The sequence below is a fragment of the Paramisgurnus dabryanus genome, chromosome 13, assembly GCF_030506205.2.
Source record: "Paramisgurnus dabryanus chromosome 13, PD_genome_1.1, whole genome shotgun sequence".
NCBI lineage: Eukaryota > Metazoa > Chordata > Actinopteri > Cypriniformes > Cobitidae > Paramisgurnus > Paramisgurnus dabryanus.
Window position 1 is genome coordinate 15612207 of NC_133349.1, and position 17892 is coordinate 15630098.

Sequence of the window (17892 nt, forward strand, 5' to 3'; positions counted from 1 at the left end):
ACAGCAGGCACTTGAAAGGGGGCCCATGAAAGAGGCCATCGACTTTTGCCGACTTCAAAGGGGGCCTTTATATCTATGTCCTCTCTCTGAGGCTGGGGCCGGCGCTCGGCACTTGGTCAGACCCATGGGCTTAGGGCATTCATGGGAGGGGGGCAGATCAGAGACTAGCTGCATTACTAAATCACGGCGAGGAAGAGGAGGGGTCGGGAGCAGGAATTAAAGTTTAATGAGCAACAATTGTAAGCGTGCCCTGCGCGAGGTCGAAACTGTCAGCGTTTGCGCAGGTCACCTTGTTGCAGTTGGTGTTTGCCAGGCTTTTTTCTTAGACGTTTAATGATTTAGATATTCAATTCAAAGATTACAGTGGTAGATGATTAGAGATTACACGACAACCTGTAGTGTTGAAGGTTACGTACAATGCAGCACGTCGTTGAAGATGCTTCTGATGTAATTTAGACTTCGGCGCCACCTGGTGGACGCTTTGTTCACACGATTACTTTTGACTTTAGCCAATTTTTAATAACCAAAAATTGAAAAACACAGTCTTGTTGTATTTGTTAATCTCTTAAGATATTTTTTTAAATCGGACTCTTTTTCCAGCAGCTGTCGTAACATCCCACATGAAAAAATACTGAAGTATATACCATTTACTATAGTAAACTTCTAGATACTAATTTTTTAATCTTTACTATAGTATAAACATACTACACAATAATATACTATAATATTACAGTTTACAATAGTAAACCCAATGATGTTTTTCATGTGGGACGCGTCTTTCCAGCCATGTGTAAATCATTTTCATTTCAGTAGCTCACCAACAAAAATCTTTTACCCAACAGCTCAAATTTCATCTACCTCAACTGTGTGTGACATGTTGCGAGATGTAACTACCAAAGAGCCCATCCATTCAGGGAGCGTCTGCGTATTTCTAAGTTTTTTATAGCCAAATGTGCTGGAATCAATCCGTGAACACAACAAATCACAGCCCTACCTGCAGGCATAAAGAACAGTGTTATTGTGTGTTTGTGCGTGTGTGTGTGTGTGTGTCTGTGAGAGAGATTGCAGAAAAACGTTTATCAGTATTAATAAAGACCAAATGGGAATGACAATCGGAGCAAGAAAGGGGGTCTTGCTGACCTTATGATTGCTTATCCCGTCAAAAACAAAAAAACAAAACGAAGTACAAAAAAAGCCTATGTATAGAGAACAAACGAATGCTTAATGTCAGTCTCTACAAACATAATGCAATGTTATTCTCTGTCATAAGAATCGACATCATAGGATCAGATTTGTTGTTAGATTACAACAGATGAAGTTTTTTCCACTTGAGCAAAGACATTGATATTTTTAGTGTCTGGAGATCCACTCATTTATAGTTCAGATAAGCAGACTGAAAAGGTAGCAGTTTTTCCTTTTAAAATCCATCATTCATTTACAATCTTTCTACTGGTGTGGACATCTGTATCATCTTAAGCCATTCTCCCCTTGTGTTACCTTATGAATGTGGCTAATCAACCAAAGGTGTAAAAATGTCAATCATAACTGGACATTGTGTGCTGATCTTGAAAAATCCTTTAATACCTCATGTGAAACTGTTTGTTGTGATGTTGCACTGAATAAAATCAAGTCATTTGTAAACTTACTGAATGCATTATTTTCCCTTTAAACATAATGGAGGCGAAGAAAACAGCTCTAAAATGTATATATTTATTTTGTAAGATAGGATACAAGATATAGGAACATTAAAAAGAAAGATTTAAAAACAATTTACATTTACAAAACATTACCCACAACAAAAATGTACAGTTTCCTCTTTTTTGATCTTTACAAATGTCAAGAATGTTTCCATTACATAACCGGATAGCAGGCATATGAGGCAATGCCACACATGTTGTTCTGATTTCTGGCTATCCGGATATAACCACCATCTCCAAAAGTGACGCCCCAGCTGTTAAAAGAGAAAAAAGGGAACAATTTTAATTCCAATTGTCAGTCCTATTTAATGGGTTTACAATGACACAAAGTTACCCGAAAGCATCTAGTACACCACAATACAAGACTTCTTTAAAACAGTTTCCTTAAATCTACCAGACAAATCATACCCATTGAGTGTAACGCATTAGATTTACGATCCGTATTCGTACCTATTTTTGACCAACCAATAGTCTTGTCCATCCAATGATCCATAACCCACAGCCAGTACTGCATGGTTCACATTTTTGGTACAGGTTTGGTCACTGTAAACTCCTGCAAACAGACACATGCAAGCAGATTACAACAGCCATCAAAAGAACAGGAAGTGGTGATCTATATGACTGAAACGTATGAAGAAATGCATACCACTGCGGTACATGATAAACTGGGGCCGGGTAGCGTCGATGGCCACTGAAATGGGCCCGATATCGGCCAGTGCCTGTTTCAGTGCATTCTCATCTCCCGAAGGGGTGAAATAGTACTTTGTGCAGTTTGCTGCATGCATGGATGGATTGTATCTGCACTGCCCTTGCTGTAAAGACATTTATTCTTTAGATTAGATATGTTAAATTAGCCATGCTGTAATATGGTAATTGACTAAAGTCTTGCAGTTTACTGACAAATATTAATCCATAGATGTAATGACCTATCGGCATGTAGTTCACCCCTGCACAAACCAGCGACCCCTACCATATCCATCTTATCCCAGGTTTTGCAAACAAGGTTTAAGCCTATCCTAGAGTAACTTAAGTTACTCAAATGTCATAATTTACCCAAGGTGTAATCTTAGGCTTGTCTGTGAAACCAGGCATTTAACATGCATTAGATTCAATCATCTGTACAAGTGTTACATCTAACTTTGACCTGAATAAACTAGTTTAACTAGTTAAATTCTACCCAACCACAAGTGTTCACTTAAAAAGAAACTAGACTTACCACTGCTTCATAAGGGTAAGATGTCTCTGGGTCTATTCCACCGTTATCGATGACATACTGAAAGGCAGAACTCATGAAACCACCATTGCAGCCCTTGTTGCCATATTTGGAGGAACAGTCCACCAGATTTTGAGGACTGAGGTCAACCAGCTTTCCAGTGGTCTTCATCAACTGACCCTCGAGAGCCCCAACAGAGCTAAACGCCCAACATGAACCACAGGCACCCTAAGAGCAGCGGAAAGCACACAAGAACAACATTGAGTTTGGTTGACCATTTAAACGTGGTTAGACAAAATATAATGGGATTGTCATGACTTACAGTCCTTTAAATTTATTAGACCACCACACAATGTAAAATTTGTGCCACAGCTCATGTAAACGAACAGTATTGGTGAATACCAAAATTATTTCTGTACTAGTTATTCCACAAATATGTGTAAGCTCTTTAGTCACAGTAGTATCTGTAATGCTAAAATACAACTGTTGTCAATGATTTTTCTAATTTACAGTTTTACAAGACCGTAAAAAAACACAAGTAAAAGCACTTTTTATAAAGATGCCCGGATACTTTTATTTATTTGCTGTCCTTAAAAGAAAATATTAATGGTTTAATGTCAATATTGATCAATTTCTGCTCAAGGTGTTATGTTCCGACTCAAATTAAGGTATAAAAATAAGTTCAATTTTCATTCCTCACTCCTGTTCGTCAAGTGTCCCTTTCCTTATCGGAGTCTGCATTATGGTTTTAAAACAAAGACAGCTGGTCTAATAAGTATAAACATTGTTTGCACAGCTAACAAAGAACAATATTTGGATACAAATGGCAAATATAGAACCCAAAACTAAACATTTAATTAAAAGTAGAGGTCGACCAATACGAGTTTTATGGCCAATGCCGATATTAAGAAAGCTGTATGGCCGATAGAATACAAATATTACAGTAAAAGACAAACAGAAAAATGGTGAAACTAAAAAACATTTGTTATGCATAACATTTATAAATATAACTTTAAGTACTTAAAACATTTACAAGACAATGTGTATCTGACAGCTTACAGTACGGTTAAACTAGTGTGTTGTGTGCGACAAAACATAACGTCATGTTAAAAAGTGAATAATTATTGGTTATTTTACGGTCCGTCAGACTTTGGCTTTACATTGAGTGTCTTTATTACACATCAAATTTAAATAAGAGAAATTCACTGGCCGATTGAAAAGATTTCAGACGATGCCAACAACCATCAGCCTCTGCAATATCGTCCCATCACGAATTACAAGCAGTGCATATTTGCCTGCAGTGCAACAGCACTAACTTTAAGACCGGTGAAAACGGCTTTCCTAAACTCTACAGTCTCAAACACATTTTCATCAGGTTGCAATGCTTTAGTTTTGACGAAGAGGAAATTACAGAAAGAGGAAATAAAGTGAATTCCATTAAACGCTGACTGGAAAATAAATAGAACAAGGAAGTGAAAAAAGCTATGCGAATTTCTCTGGCAAAATACAAAGGGACATTGACTTATGAATCAGCACATAAAAGAAACATGTGAACCACAATACAGACCTGCATCTCATTGATGCAGGTTAAAAAAAAATATATATATATTCTCTAAATAATGTAATATCAGAGAGACTTCTAATCATACCTGCATCTTAACACCAGTGACATAGCCCTTCTCTCTCCAGTCCAAAGACTCTGGGGGAGCATTCCCAGAGGAGCCCCTGAATCTTGCCACTTGCCTCCTGAAGCCCGGAGGGACCCGGGTCACAGCTAACGTTTGCAAGATCTCTTCTGATGTCTGCATTTCAACATGGCACAAAAATTACCAAACGCTATGGGGTGGGTTTAGATTAAGCAAGGACTAGGCGGCAAGTTGTATCAGGATGTTTAGGTAGTTCAAGTAGATATGCAAGCACATTTTACAAAAACATTACAGGTGTGCATCTCGAGACAAAACAATGGCACTTATATTTTAAGATGTCAGCAAAAGGGAATCTCATTTTGTTTAGAACTACTGTAGGCTTAAGCCTTGTCTGGGAAACCACCCCTAGAGTGGTACATTTCTTCACAACCATCCTACTGCAAAATGACTTAGTATTTTTGTCATTTTTCAGTAGAAATATAAAAATTCTTAAATCAAGATGCATTTTTCTTGATGAGCAAATGACCTAAGAAAACAAGTCTTAGTTTTTAAACAAAACATATCAAATTTAAGTGAATTAAAACAAGCTAAAAACATTTTCAAAAATGCATTTCTTGAATTTACTTAAAAGAAAAAGTAAAAAAAAAAAAAAGTGTCTTATACCATGGGCAGATTTTTCTTGTTTTAAACACATTCACTTAAATTTGATACGTTTTGTCAAAAACTAGACTCATTTTCTTAGGTCACTGGCTAATCATGAAAATGCATCTTGATTTAAGAATTTAGACATTTCTACTGAAAACACAAAAATATGAAGTAAGAAAGTCATTTTTTGCAGTGTAAGCAGATTTATCAAAGTCTAAACATACTGAGAATTATAAACACTCAAATAAAAATAAAATCACCTACCATGTCACCCATGTGGTTCATGCCCAGATCATATGAATGCATGCCCATAGAGACTTCCAGGTTGTGGATGGTGATAATCTGAAGGTTTCTTTCCCAAACCTCCCTCCTGCCCAGTTCTTCAACCTGCCATGACACAGATTAAAGATATCATACACGCGCATGAATGTGCACACACGCGCTCTCGAATCTCAATTTAATAAAAAAAAGTTTGCTTGTGGAGTGAAGTTAATTTTCTCACCTCACTGGTGTAATTTTTGCCATGCGTCTTCTTCCACATCTTCCAATGTTGGTCTAGATTAGAGTTAAAATGGGCCAATGCCGCGCCAAAAAATAACACAAACAGCAAGCTCCCGAACATCTTTACCTGCTGAGTGCCAAAGCAAACACCAAACACCAAAAGCAGAAAAATTACTAGCAGTCATACATGTACACATAACCAGTTTTAAACCCTCATGTTTTCAATCAACCTCCTTTTGCATATGAACCAAATTATATAAATGAAACCACATTATGGCCAAGTGTCAAACCAATTTTTAACATCACTTCAATCACAGCTATTGCAAAATGGAAATGATTCCTTTACAAGGTTAATGTTTATTTGTACATGACAAACCCTTAAGACGACACAGTGAAACAGAGTCAATGAATGTAAATCAGTATAGAATGTATAGTGCATATTTAAGACACACACACTTATCCATTTCTCTATTGCTTGAACAGTAACAAAGAGGAGAAAGTAATTTCAGTTATTTATAATTCCTCAGATGTAAATTCCATGGTTTAAAAAAAAAATTGAAAGCCTTTTTTTAATTAAAAAAGGCAATAAACCTTTGCTTTAGAATAGATTTATCAACCACACCTGCTTTCGGATTTTTTTGTGAAGAAAGGAGTTTCATGAAGTGAAAGTAATAGTCAAAAGTTTGGTCATGGAAATTTAAGCAATATCACATGTTAAAGTGAGAAGAAAAAAAAAAGTGTTATCAGTGAAACAAAGTAGGCTAAAGCAGGCGGCATTGTTCGATTCCTTTTATCATGTTATAAAATATAAACTACCAAAACCCCCCAACGACAATTTTAATCCTACGACAAAATAAAGTTGAACTTGACCAGATGTCGGCTACTTGTGGCAAAAAGGCAAGTTTGAAGATAATTGAAATGGTCGATACTCAAACAATACGGTACCTGATGTCCGATAAGGAAGTAAGTATCCGAAATAAAACTAACACGCGGGTTTGATCGACATTACCTAATCTCTCATTCACGACACTATTAAAATATCACTTTATATCTTTAGCGTACCCATTTTTATCACAAACTCAGAACTACTAAAAACGATTTGAAAGACAAACATCGTTTATAAACTCTTACAGGAAAAGTAACTGTTACTCAAAACAAAACTAAAGTCACCACCTAAATGAAAACCGAAAGAAAGCCTTTTGCGATAGAAAACATAAGGAAAGCTTAAAGAAAGAAGATTTAAAAGGACGAAATGAACTAAAGTAACGTTTTAAAAACCGGCTCACCTGTGCACTCTCGTTCGGCTGCACGTCTGCTGGTTTGGTGAGGAGATGATGATCGTCTGTTGGTTCCTGATTGCTTTGCTTTTATTTTGTTTTGTTCAATCACGTGTTAGCGTCATGTGGCAAATTAAATTTTGCTTAGTTTCTTCTTCGACCTGTTACATAATGTAATCAAACTAATAAATTACATTAGATTTTTTATTTTCATATACTTTTATTTTAAAAGCATTTATGTTAAAAAGCATATCGATCGTTTAAAGTTATTTTTGAACATATTTTAACGTTTAAAACTAGCAAAAACTTGTTTTATTTTTAAAATTGTAATACGATGACAACAGGTGGAATATTACTGAATACATGTTGTGGCGGAGTTAATGCTGTTTTGGCCCCTAACACAAGTTCACTACAATAATTTTTATACAATAACATTGTTCACTACAATATAAAAGCTCAAAAACAATACTATATAGGCCTATTTAATATATTAATGTGTATGTGTATATATATATATATATATATATATATATATATATATATATAACTTTTTTTGGATTTACATTCAAATTACCCTATATTACACAATAGCTGACAATAGACAGGAAACAGGAAGACAGCAAGGGTAACTTTTGTGGTTAAACACCACTATCAGCAGCAAGCACATAAACACCTTTAATCTGTAATTGTGTCTGGCTTTCAGAGTTCACACAGGCCACCAGATGTGTGCACTAGATGCACATTATAGCACCTTTAATGACATTTTAACTTTAAAATGACATCTTACACCCACATTACACATATGTAGGGAACAAGACAAATGGGTAGCATGACTTGACATTCTTTTCAAGTTTGTTCATCACTTAAATCTAAATCATCATCAAAACTTTGCCAAATGTGCTGACCTAGACCTGATTTCAGCTAAATTTTAGGTGTGATATATAATATTTCTCAATACTTTTATTTTAATTAATTTAAGAATATGGAACGCTTTTATTTACTCTACTAACATTTCAGCTCAGTTGCCTCATGTTCACATTAATCCTGATTTAAAGTTAATAGTTTTTATGATTATTTAAGATATTCCACATTTTCTAAACCTTTGACGCAATGTCACGCATCTGACAGCATGAAGTCTTTTATCAAAGAGGAAGTGGTTCAGTGAGTCATATGATTATTACCAAAGAATAAAGAACATTTGTGCCTTGCTCAACATTCTTGTTAAAAAGTATACTTACACAAAAAAATATATTCGCAATTGAAAAGGAATTTATTTTTTATATTACATTTTATTTTGTATTATTCCCACTTGTTTTGTAATGTTTTAAGAAACTATATTTGACCTCAATAATGTAGTAAGTTGCCTCAATGAGGTCCTCACACTATGATTTATTATATCAAAATCCATTACAAACCAAAGGTCAGACCTTCTTATTAACATGTTTGGTTTGACAGTCTCTCAGTTCTTTGTGTCGGCTTTGGTTTCCTTTTTTGTTCTCACGTGATTTCAGCTCTTCCCCAAAATAAAGTGCTGATACCATCGCTGTAAACTAAAGATTCATAACCAAAGCAACAAACAACTACAGAGATTTATGGAAAATTATCGGAATTTTATTTTATATAGTGTTCCTGTACAGAGTATGGCTCTGAAAGAATGAATTACAAAAAATTTAAACATGACATTATTGAAGTAATTCATAACAATGACTGTATATTAATACCATTACTGAATACTCATACAGTGCATTAAATATGAACAAGTTTTCTTTGGTCACTAAAAAGAAAAAAAAATGGTCATCTATAAAATCAAACATCATAAAACAAGTGATTCAAAAATCAGATCCCACCAGGGGCACTGTGGAAAAAAATGTAATAGACTACACAATATCAAAACAAATATTGCACAAAAAAGCTGCAACTGCAGTGTCTGATGTGATTAGGAACACTGTAAAACAAAAACATCACTAAACATTGTAGTTTAAATCTTTTAGAGAAGGTTTCAATTTGCTCCAACAATAAAAAGTATGATGTTGAAGCACACTGATAACAGTGATTAAGTCCCTTGTGTTGTTGCTCAGTAGCAGACAGTTTTGGTCCCTAGTAAATTCCCTACTTCCTGTCTCAGTCCAGTTCTCACATGATTGGGTAACTGGCCAGGCTGGCAATGCCACATGCATTTTTACGGTTACGAGCCATCAGGACGAACCCCTTCTTTCCCCATTCTTCACCCCAACTTCAGGAATAAGAAAAGCAGTTAATAGAAAACCCTTGAGTAAAGCTAGCTGTGATAAAATGTTGTATATGTAATAGGATAATGAATGAAGCTGAATCTCACCTGTTCTTCACAATCCAGTACTTTTTGCCTTTCGGTGTGGCTCCATAACCAACAGCAAGCACTGCATGGTTGACATCTTCTTTGTTACAGTTGGGATCATAGTACACACCTAGGAATCAGTTTTTGGACACAGCACCCCAGAGAGAGAAATAAAGTTGGTCTCTTATAAAATGTAACCTTCACCTACAAATATTTCAGCACAATCATTTAGACTGTTGCAACATATAAGGCTTCAACTACTAGGCCTACTAGGTACTAAAACAGAAATCAGATGTTAAGTACCGCTTTTGTAGTACAGGAAGGTGCTCTGCATGGCATCTATACCCACTGACACAGGTCCAACCTTTGCCACAGCCGCTGCCAGTGCCCTTTCATTACCCTGAGGAATCTCTTTAAATCCCTTACAACTGGCTGCTTTTCCTGACACATTGTAGGCACACTGCTGATCCTGTAGAGGGCAGTGTTGACAAAAAAATAAATATAATAAGTTGAAAATAACATTACATCATTACAGAAACAAATGTGTGAATGTTATTGATTTGTTAATTTGTTGTCACCAAAAGATGACTTATAATTACCGTTCCAACATATGGGTAGCTCTCTTCTGAGTCAATGCCCTTGTTTTCTGAAACATACTCAAATGCATTTGTCATATATCCTCCACCACAGCCATCATTTTTAGTCACACAGTCCACCAGGTTCTGAGGGCTGAGGTCCATCAGGTTACCCGTGGTCTTCTTCAGCTGACCTTCCAAAGCTCCAACAGAGCTAAAGGCCCAACAGGAGCCACACGATCCCTGGGGGAATCAAGAACAAACAAAGCTGAAGAGCTGCTTCCTGTCACAAAAAGTATGCAACTCATTATAAACCTTCTACCTTTTACCACTAGATGGCGACAAAGTAAAGCTATATCTAGGTGCATACAAAATACAGCATTGGATCAGGATAATAGTTCCAGTTAATCTATATAGGGTTACTATGGTGTTAATTATAGCGCTATACTGTAGTAACAAATGTTATTTGTAATATGTTTAAGTTAAAAATGCTTGGTTTGCTCACTTGGTTCTTGACAGATGTGACATAGCCCAGTTTACGGTAGTCAATGGATTTGGGCAACTTCGTTGTGTCATCGGGCACATATGTGTTTATGGGGTCCTGAGACATGGGCATTTGGAGTCCCATCAATTTATCCGCCACTTCCTCTAGAGTCTGTACAGAGATGAGCATTAAAGAAAATATTTAAAAACTGTAAAAATATAAACATACAGGAAACTGTTTCAAAAGCTAGTTCCAGTAAACAAGCCTTTCAGAGTATTGTTGATGCAACGTTCTTGTTATCACATGCTCAGTATACAAACAGGTTTTCCAAGTAGAAGTAAAATGAACAAAATGAACATGTGAACCTTTTGCCAATTGTACAGTACATCTGTTTCTCATTCTGAGTCAGTTTTTAAAACAAAGAGTTTAGCATTTTAAACCATTCAGTTCTTAGCAGATTGAGATGAAATACTGACCATATCTCCAAAGTGATTCATGCCCAGATTATAGGTGTGAATCCCCAGTTCATATTCTTTGTTATGGGCCTCAATAAACATCATGTTCTTCTCCCAAATGGCTCGACGAATAGATTCTTCATCCTGTCACACACACATATACATATATGTTGAAACTAAATGATGAATGTAATAAGTGTAAATCATATTGTCAGAAAAAGAATAAGGCTATAATTTTGGTCATGTCCACTGGTTGTTCTGTATCTCAAAACTCCAAAAGGCTGCTGTTAGATATACAAAGTCTGCAAACTCTGATATACAATATGTAAAGGATCCAAAAGCCTTTTTTCTTAAAACTTTCCCTCACTTTTAATTGAGCTGAGCATACAAAACACTCCCATTAGAAAGGGAACATTAGCCAGTTAATGCACTGAAATTCTAATCAAAGTGGTCAGGAATAAATAAATAACAAGAGCTAGCTTTTACTCTTCTTTTAAATGGGGATACAGACTGAATATTTTCCAGTGAGGATAAAAACAAAAAGTTCAACTTCATTTATTCTTTTCAGCACCATATGCCAGAGACACAAACTGGACAGGACGTTGACTTACCAGACCATTGTACTCTCTCCTATAGGTGATTTTCCAGCTCTCCCATGCTTCATCCAGTGAAATGTTACTCAGAGCGTGAGCTACACCCCAACACACCATCACCACCAGCACAGGTATGCTACCAAACTTAAACATTATGCCCTGAAAAACACATATGCCCTTAGAGTATTAAACACAACATGTGCTACACTATTGGAAAAAAGTTGCAAAAAAATTATTTGAGAACGTTTTTGGTTGCGAAAAAACTACTACTTTTTTATAATCTGTTTAACACTTTCCAGGGCAAAGTCACTTTTGTGGAACAGAAAGGTTTTGTGTTTTAAAAGGTTTTAAAAGGAACCATACAGCCTAACAAATGTTAGGAAGTTTAATTTTTATGACGTGGTCGAGAAACGTAGTTTTTACTGGAAACCACATGCCCACAACGAGAAGGCTATTTCAGTGATGATGTAGCTTACAGATATCGCAGTGATTTCTGAAGTAGATAAAAATTCTCTCTAACAACATCTAAAAGTTATCCTCTTAATATATTTAATAAAGTCATTTATATTTCAACATTCGTGAACGTTAAAATGAAAGCGAAACCGCTGCTAAAAGATCTGCAAAACAACTCCTGCCATACTTTTGTAATACTTCGAACAGTAGAAGAAACTGCAAATCACTGTAAATATGAATAACACAAACAACGCAAACTATTCAGGATTAATAATAAAACTAACGTTAAGTATATGTATTTCCCTTTCGACGTTTTTCTGTCGTTTTTACTCTACTGCGACGAAGCAAATGGCCTACATTTACCTGGGTTTGGTGATTTCTGAAGTTCAGTTGCAAAAGTCCAGATCTCGGTTTGAAACTTTGTTAGGTGAGGATCCTTTTATGTCCCCGTTTTGAGGAAGTTCCTCCTATGAGACCGAAACGGGAAGAAACAGTGCGCATATGGAATCATTTAAACGCAGATGATGTCAGGTGTCGGGTTACAATAATATATTCATATAGCCTATCCCAATACAAAATCACTACTCTTTCTTATCTATTATATATCTAACTTTATCATTATATTATTTTCTCTCTGAAATACAATAGATAAACAAATGCAGATTGTACTTTTTAAAACGACTATTATATTAAGTAATAACACTTTTTTGTAAGACTATACAACAAATATTAATATTATTTAGTCAAAATGTCCCATCCAACTATAGCCTACATCATTTGTAAATTATGTTAGATTTTTGCTAAATGATTCAGGTGTTTTGTTGCAATCACTAGGCTGATTATGAAACAACTCTTTGGGCAATTGCATTTTTATTTCAATTTTGCAAATGAGGTGAGGTATGTGCTGCATTATAGATCTAAAAACTCATGGTTGGGTAAAATATAGAAAAAAACCAACTGTTGTGAATTCACTGAATAATACAATGAGCATGTAAAAAAAAGTTGTTTTATATAAAAAATAGTGTATATATGTTTTATGCTTTCTGTCATTCTGTTTATTGTTTAAAGTTGATGGCTGATTTAATCAATATTATATGCTTGTAAGCATTGTAGCATCAAGGGATCAGTAGACTCTAAAAAATGCTTGGTTAATTATTTTTCACCCATAATGGGTAAATATAGTTTTTTTTAACCGAACTGCTGGGTTATTATACCCAATGCTTGCATAACAACAACCCAACATTGGGTTATTTTTAACCCAGCATGTGTTCTGTCTTCTATTTACCCATTATGGGTCAAAAATAACCCAGCCATTTTTAGAGTTTGTGTGTAAATTGACATGTAATATGAATTTTAGTGATCTGGAGTTTTGTCTGCCATTTTATATTCTAAAAGGCCAGATGTCCATTGGGATGCATTAAACTGTGTTATATAACACTGAAATTTTCTTTAGATTAACATTAAATAATATAACTTAATACTGTTAAAAATATAACAGGTGAGATCATAAGGTTACCAACAACACACGTTTGTATTTATAAAAAAAAAATGTGCTTCTCCTCCTGTTCACATGCTGAGTCATGTCTGCATGATGTCTGATTAGGCATGTTTTCATTTTGGTTGGTTGATCAGGGACGAGTCGGTGACCAAACATTATTAATATTATAAGCATGCATTATTATTGGTTTAAACAAAATATCCCATGTGCATTCCAGTTGACACAGGGTCTGAAGGGATAAATAAATCTTTGCTGGGTTGCTTCAATCCTTGGTTGGGTAAAATTAAATTTCCCAGGTAAGGGCTAAAACCAACAGCTGTTATATACATGTTTACCCAAATCAGCATGTTTTAGAGTATATTATTGTAAGTGATGCTTATTTTCTCCTTATCAAAGTCTGTAACATCTGTAATTTAATCTACGGTCATCTCACATTCTTAACCAAGTCAAGCTTGTAAAATGTTGACGTAATAAGTTAATCACTTTTGTTTTCAGCTGGCATAAGTGGCACTCCATGGTGGTCACAATAACACTAGACTACAGTAAAATAGGTTTTTCAGGTCAGTAGACACATATCTTTTTGTTTATTAAAGTGCACCTATTTCACTGTTCAAAAATAACTTTATTTGGTATATTTGGTATAATATAATGTGTTTTCGTGGTTTATTGTTAAAAAACACATCATTTTCCACATACCGGTCCGTACATTTTTGTAGCTCCAGATTTCACTCTCTTCCTGAAACGCACAGATTTGAAAAGCTCTGTGTCCCTGATTGGCCAGATAATCTGTACATTGTGATTGGCCTGAATACCTCTGACATCAGCTGGAAATGTGACGCTCCTTACCATATTTGAAAGATTTGCGCACAATGCAATGCTAGCAGGAGTTAACAAGCTTTGAGTCCAAGCGGGAGGAATTATGAAATGTCGGCCTTGTCTACATCACCAATCCCAGGAAGTAAACTGTTGCCTTCAATCCATGTGTTTGTTGTATTCCAAGAAAATAGATTTATGTTGGAGACGATAACTCGCATCATCGTGTACTTTGGCATATGTACCTTTTGCATATCGTTAACATGTACTAATACACACTTACTCACCAAAGAAAATGTAAAACCGTGAATTGGACAATATATATTATTGACTCAAAGTTGTTCCTTACACTTTTAAAATTTTATGTTTAAACATTTATTGGATAAATATAGCGAACCAACATACAGCCTGGTATTCTGTCAACACAAGATTTTAGGTTTTAGCTTAATCCAGGACTAGGCCTTAGTTAAATTAGGACATTTAACAACATGGGTGTGCATCTGAAAACAAAACAATGGTACTGATTACTTATGTGTTAAGATATGTCAGTGCAATATGTCCTTAAATTAAGACATGCATTTTAGTCTGGGACTAGGATAAACACTCTCTGAGAAAAATGCCCCATAAAATAATTCGTTTGGTTTAATCTTAAACTAAAATTTTGCTCTTTGCTAGCCAGATAATCATACTCAGACTCATACACTCATTGGGTCTAGGTAATCTTTAATAAACACTTCCCTTTGTTAGTCAACAATCCACGTGTAATGTATCAGTGTATGAAGTCTACTCTATAGGCATGCGGTCAGCACTAAAAGGATATAAATGTATTTGAGAAAAGTCCCCTACTGTTAGTTGTTCATGCTATGTGCAGCTTACTCACAAACATACGAGCAGTCCATAAATATCTCAAGCTATAAGCATCACAGTCTGCTGACATGATGACAAAACCTTACAGAAGAAATGAATGAATATATTCACATACATGTATTCAGATTGATCAAATCACGCCATAGCCAACCCACACCACTACAACCAGAACACAGTGGGATTGGAATCATTTACAGAAGGTTTCATTTATCATTCATTTCGATTCGTTGCACATCTGTACCCTTCAGTTACCCATCAACTGCACCATACAATCAATAAATCTGCCCCAGCATAATAATCCTAATGTTTTTTGTAACGTAGCAAAACACAGAGCTGTTCTGCTTTTAAGTAGATTAAGATCAATGAGACTAGAGGAACTTTTATCGCGATTACCTTTTGTTTCTCAAACAGAAACGGTGTCACCTAAATCAATACAACAAAAATAAATCAACTCCCAAGGCTTTGATTTTAAACTTAATTGCTATTGCAACTTGTAATTTTGTGATAAATGCTTTCTATAGGGTGAATGTTATTTGTACTTATTAAACTGCAATATCAGCAAGGTTGACTTTGATCCAGTTTTATTAAATGATTAAAGCATTTCCTGTAGATTGCTCATTCATGCTTTGGCAAAACTTCAAACTTTTTTAGGCATTAAGGATTAAGCTTGTATATCTTTTTTAGACATTTCATGCAGTTGTCTCCAGATATCCCCAATGTAAACCAGTAAACAATGATATTGTCATGAATTCTGATAGTCCACTTTAGACATTCTACTAACTATAAATAACTTTGCAACTACATGTCAACTAACTTTCAATAATTTGCAACTATACATCAACTAACTGTCATTAGTGTATTAGTAGACTGTAAGGGTTGGGTTTAGGGAAGAGGTTTGGGTTAGTCTAATAAGTTGACATACACCTGCAAAGATACTTATAGACAGTTGATGATCTATTGAGATATCATCACAATAAAGGGTTAATAGATATTAAGCAGACAGTTTACTTATTCTCTAAAGATTGGTAGTTGATAAGTAGTTGCAAAGTTACTTATAGTTAGTAAAATGTCTAAAGTGGACAATCGAAATAAAGTGTTACCATTCATTTGAACAAATTCAGTATCACAGTTGTTCACTCAAGTTACAGGCACACATAAAATATCCCTTAGCCTTTACTTAGCACTGTTACGGTAGCTTCAAAATGAACATCTGTTTCCTGTAACTTTACATACCAGTCTGACCGCACTGGAGAAACCCAGAATCCTTTGCTGAAGTCACATGTTCTGATCTTATGACTATCACGAGACTACTGATTCAAAGTTGTTGTTTTTTTAAAGTTTATTGTTCAGAATGAGAATCAAAAAACTATGCATCAAACTTTCCTTTCTGTGAACACTACAACACAAGTCAAAAGGTTTTATTAAACAAATAATAAAATAACAAGTCAAAAGGTTATTTTATTAAAAAACTTAATATTTTTTTTTAAATTTATTGTATGTTGTCATGAAGTCCAATTACTGCAAACATAGAGTTATAGATTTTAGTTTCAGTTTTATTTATGAATTGTAGCCCTAAGAGTTGTAAAATAAATTCTGACTGAAAATGTTTGCACTATACATTATTATATTTAGCAAAAGATGTAAATGTATATTATGTTTATCATGTTCATGCAACAGAGAGACTCCATTCATAAATCCTAACACATGCGTGTTGTCTTCCCTGTGCCGCCAGTATTAGACCTACCAACAGATGTCTTCAACGGGGATTAAAGATCAAACACAAAGAGCTGGCCGACTATATATTATTACAGAGACAAACAGTCTTTGAAGAGTAAGAACACATTCACAATTTTAAAGCTGTGCCATCTGCCTCATGCACAGGGATAAGAGGGTTTGTGGTGTTAGGATTTAAACAAATCGTGTCAAATTCATTATAGCATTTGGAAGGGCAGGCCACAGTGGTTGTTTATGGACTATAAAAACAGAGAGTCACATTCTGCTGGATTGCAGAGGGATAATTAATATCATTTTACAAGCCTTTTTAATTTTACAATGACTAGCAGTAAGAATTTTGTGTTAACAACAAAGCAAATAATACCAAATCCTGGCTGAACAGCAAAACAGCTCTGCAGAATTAATATGAGAAACATTCAATGTAAAAAAAAATCACATTTGAAGCATTTTCAACAGTGGAAATATATATGGTTAATATTTTTATAAAATGAGGTGTAGATAAAATGTAATGTAGTATTAAAGGTACATTTAGCTTAAACTGTAGATGTAAACATGCAATTAAATAGACCACAGTAACATGAAATGGGACAGTGTTGTTGTATGTATGTATCACTTTTGTAAAGTTTAAGAAACTTGTCACTTATTGAGGATAAAGGTGAATGTGTCCTATATTAGAAACGTTGCACTCAATCCCTTTATTCATTTGAAATGTTTTCCCTCTAGTGGCCAGATTTAATTAAATGCCGACAGGCAATGCGGAGGGTGGCACTGTTCTCCCAAATCATCAATGTATGACACAAATCTCTCTTTTCACTTTACATTCATTTGCTCAAGTGATCTCATTGGCAAAGAGCTTATAATGCTTGTGAACAAATGTAAACGGCAAGATCTGTCTAACACATAATAATATGAGACAAAATAAATTATGTTTGTGAAATCCAGGCTAAGATTTTATAATCTAATTATGAGATTAGGAGCATCAAACCACCGATTTTACTTTCAATATTTTACATGACTATACACTTAATTAATGATATACATTTTCAAAGAATGTTCTTTACATTGACGTAGAATCACAAAGAAAATAGTTTAGCTTTGTTTTCACATGTGTTTTCAACTCAGTTATT

The 17892-nt window shown here is 34.9% G+C and overlaps 2 protein-coding genes across 2 annotated transcripts; both read right to left on the reverse strand.

Annotated features, from left to right (window-relative positions):
• Window positions 1–1696: 1696 nt before the first annotated feature.
• ctss2.1 (cathepsin S, ortholog2, tandem duplicate 1) lies at window positions 1697–7109 on the reverse strand. Its single transcript, XM_065298195.1, has 8 exons — window positions 6989–7109; window positions 5704–5832; window positions 5466–5588; window positions 4560–4712; window positions 2914–3138; window positions 2344–2509; window positions 2148–2250; window positions 1697–1951 (listed from the first exon to the last, which is right to left on the reverse strand). The coding sequence occupies exons 2-8, from the start codon at window positions 5821–5823 to the stop codon at window positions 1852–1854; spliced, it is 990 nt and encodes a 329-aa protein (XP_065154267.1). The 5' UTR covers window positions 5824–5832; window positions 6989–7109; the 3' UTR covers window positions 1697–1851.
• Window positions 7110–8568: 1459 nt separating this feature from the next.
• ctsk (cathepsin K) lies at window positions 8569–12373 on the reverse strand. Its single transcript, XM_065298194.1, has 8 exons — window positions 12217–12373; window positions 11419–11559; window positions 10829–10951; window positions 10374–10523; window positions 9893–10111; window positions 9597–9762; window positions 9315–9423; window positions 8569–9212 (listed from the first exon to the last, which is right to left on the reverse strand). Exons 2-8 carry the CDS (start codon window positions 11551–11553, stop codon window positions 9113–9115), a joined length of 1002 nt encoding a protein of 333 aa, XP_065154266.1. The 5' UTR covers window positions 11554–11559; window positions 12217–12373; the 3' UTR covers window positions 8569–9112.
• Window positions 12374–17892: the final 5519 nt, after the last annotated feature.

Bases quoted from the DNA above. Each gene is read 5' to 3' on its own strand.
- ctss2.1 (XM_065298195.1), bottom strand. From the start codon at position 5,823: ATGTTCGGGAGCTTGCTGTTTGTGTTATTTTTTGGCGCGGCATTGGCC. The intron at 2,251-2,343 runs GTATGCATTTCT...GTCTGTTTGCAG, and splicing joins GTTTATCATGTACCGCAGTG to GAGTTTACAGTGACCAAACC. The intron at 1,952-2,147 runs GTACGAATACGG...CTCTTTTAACAG, and splicing joins TATTGGTTGGTCAAAAATAG to CTGGGGCGTCACTTTTGGAG.
- ctsk (XM_065298194.1), bottom strand. From the start codon at position 11,553: ATGTTTAAGTTTGGTAGCATACCTGTGCTGGTGGTGATGGTGTGTTGG. The intron at 10,952-11,418 runs GTAAGTCAACGT...TGTGTGTGACAG, and splicing joins GGAGAGAGTACAATGGTCTG to GATGAAGAATCTATTCGTCG. The intron at 9,763-9,892 runs GTAATTATAAGT...TGCCCTCTACAG, and splicing joins GCTACCCATATGTTGGAACG to GATCAGCAGTGTGCCTACAA.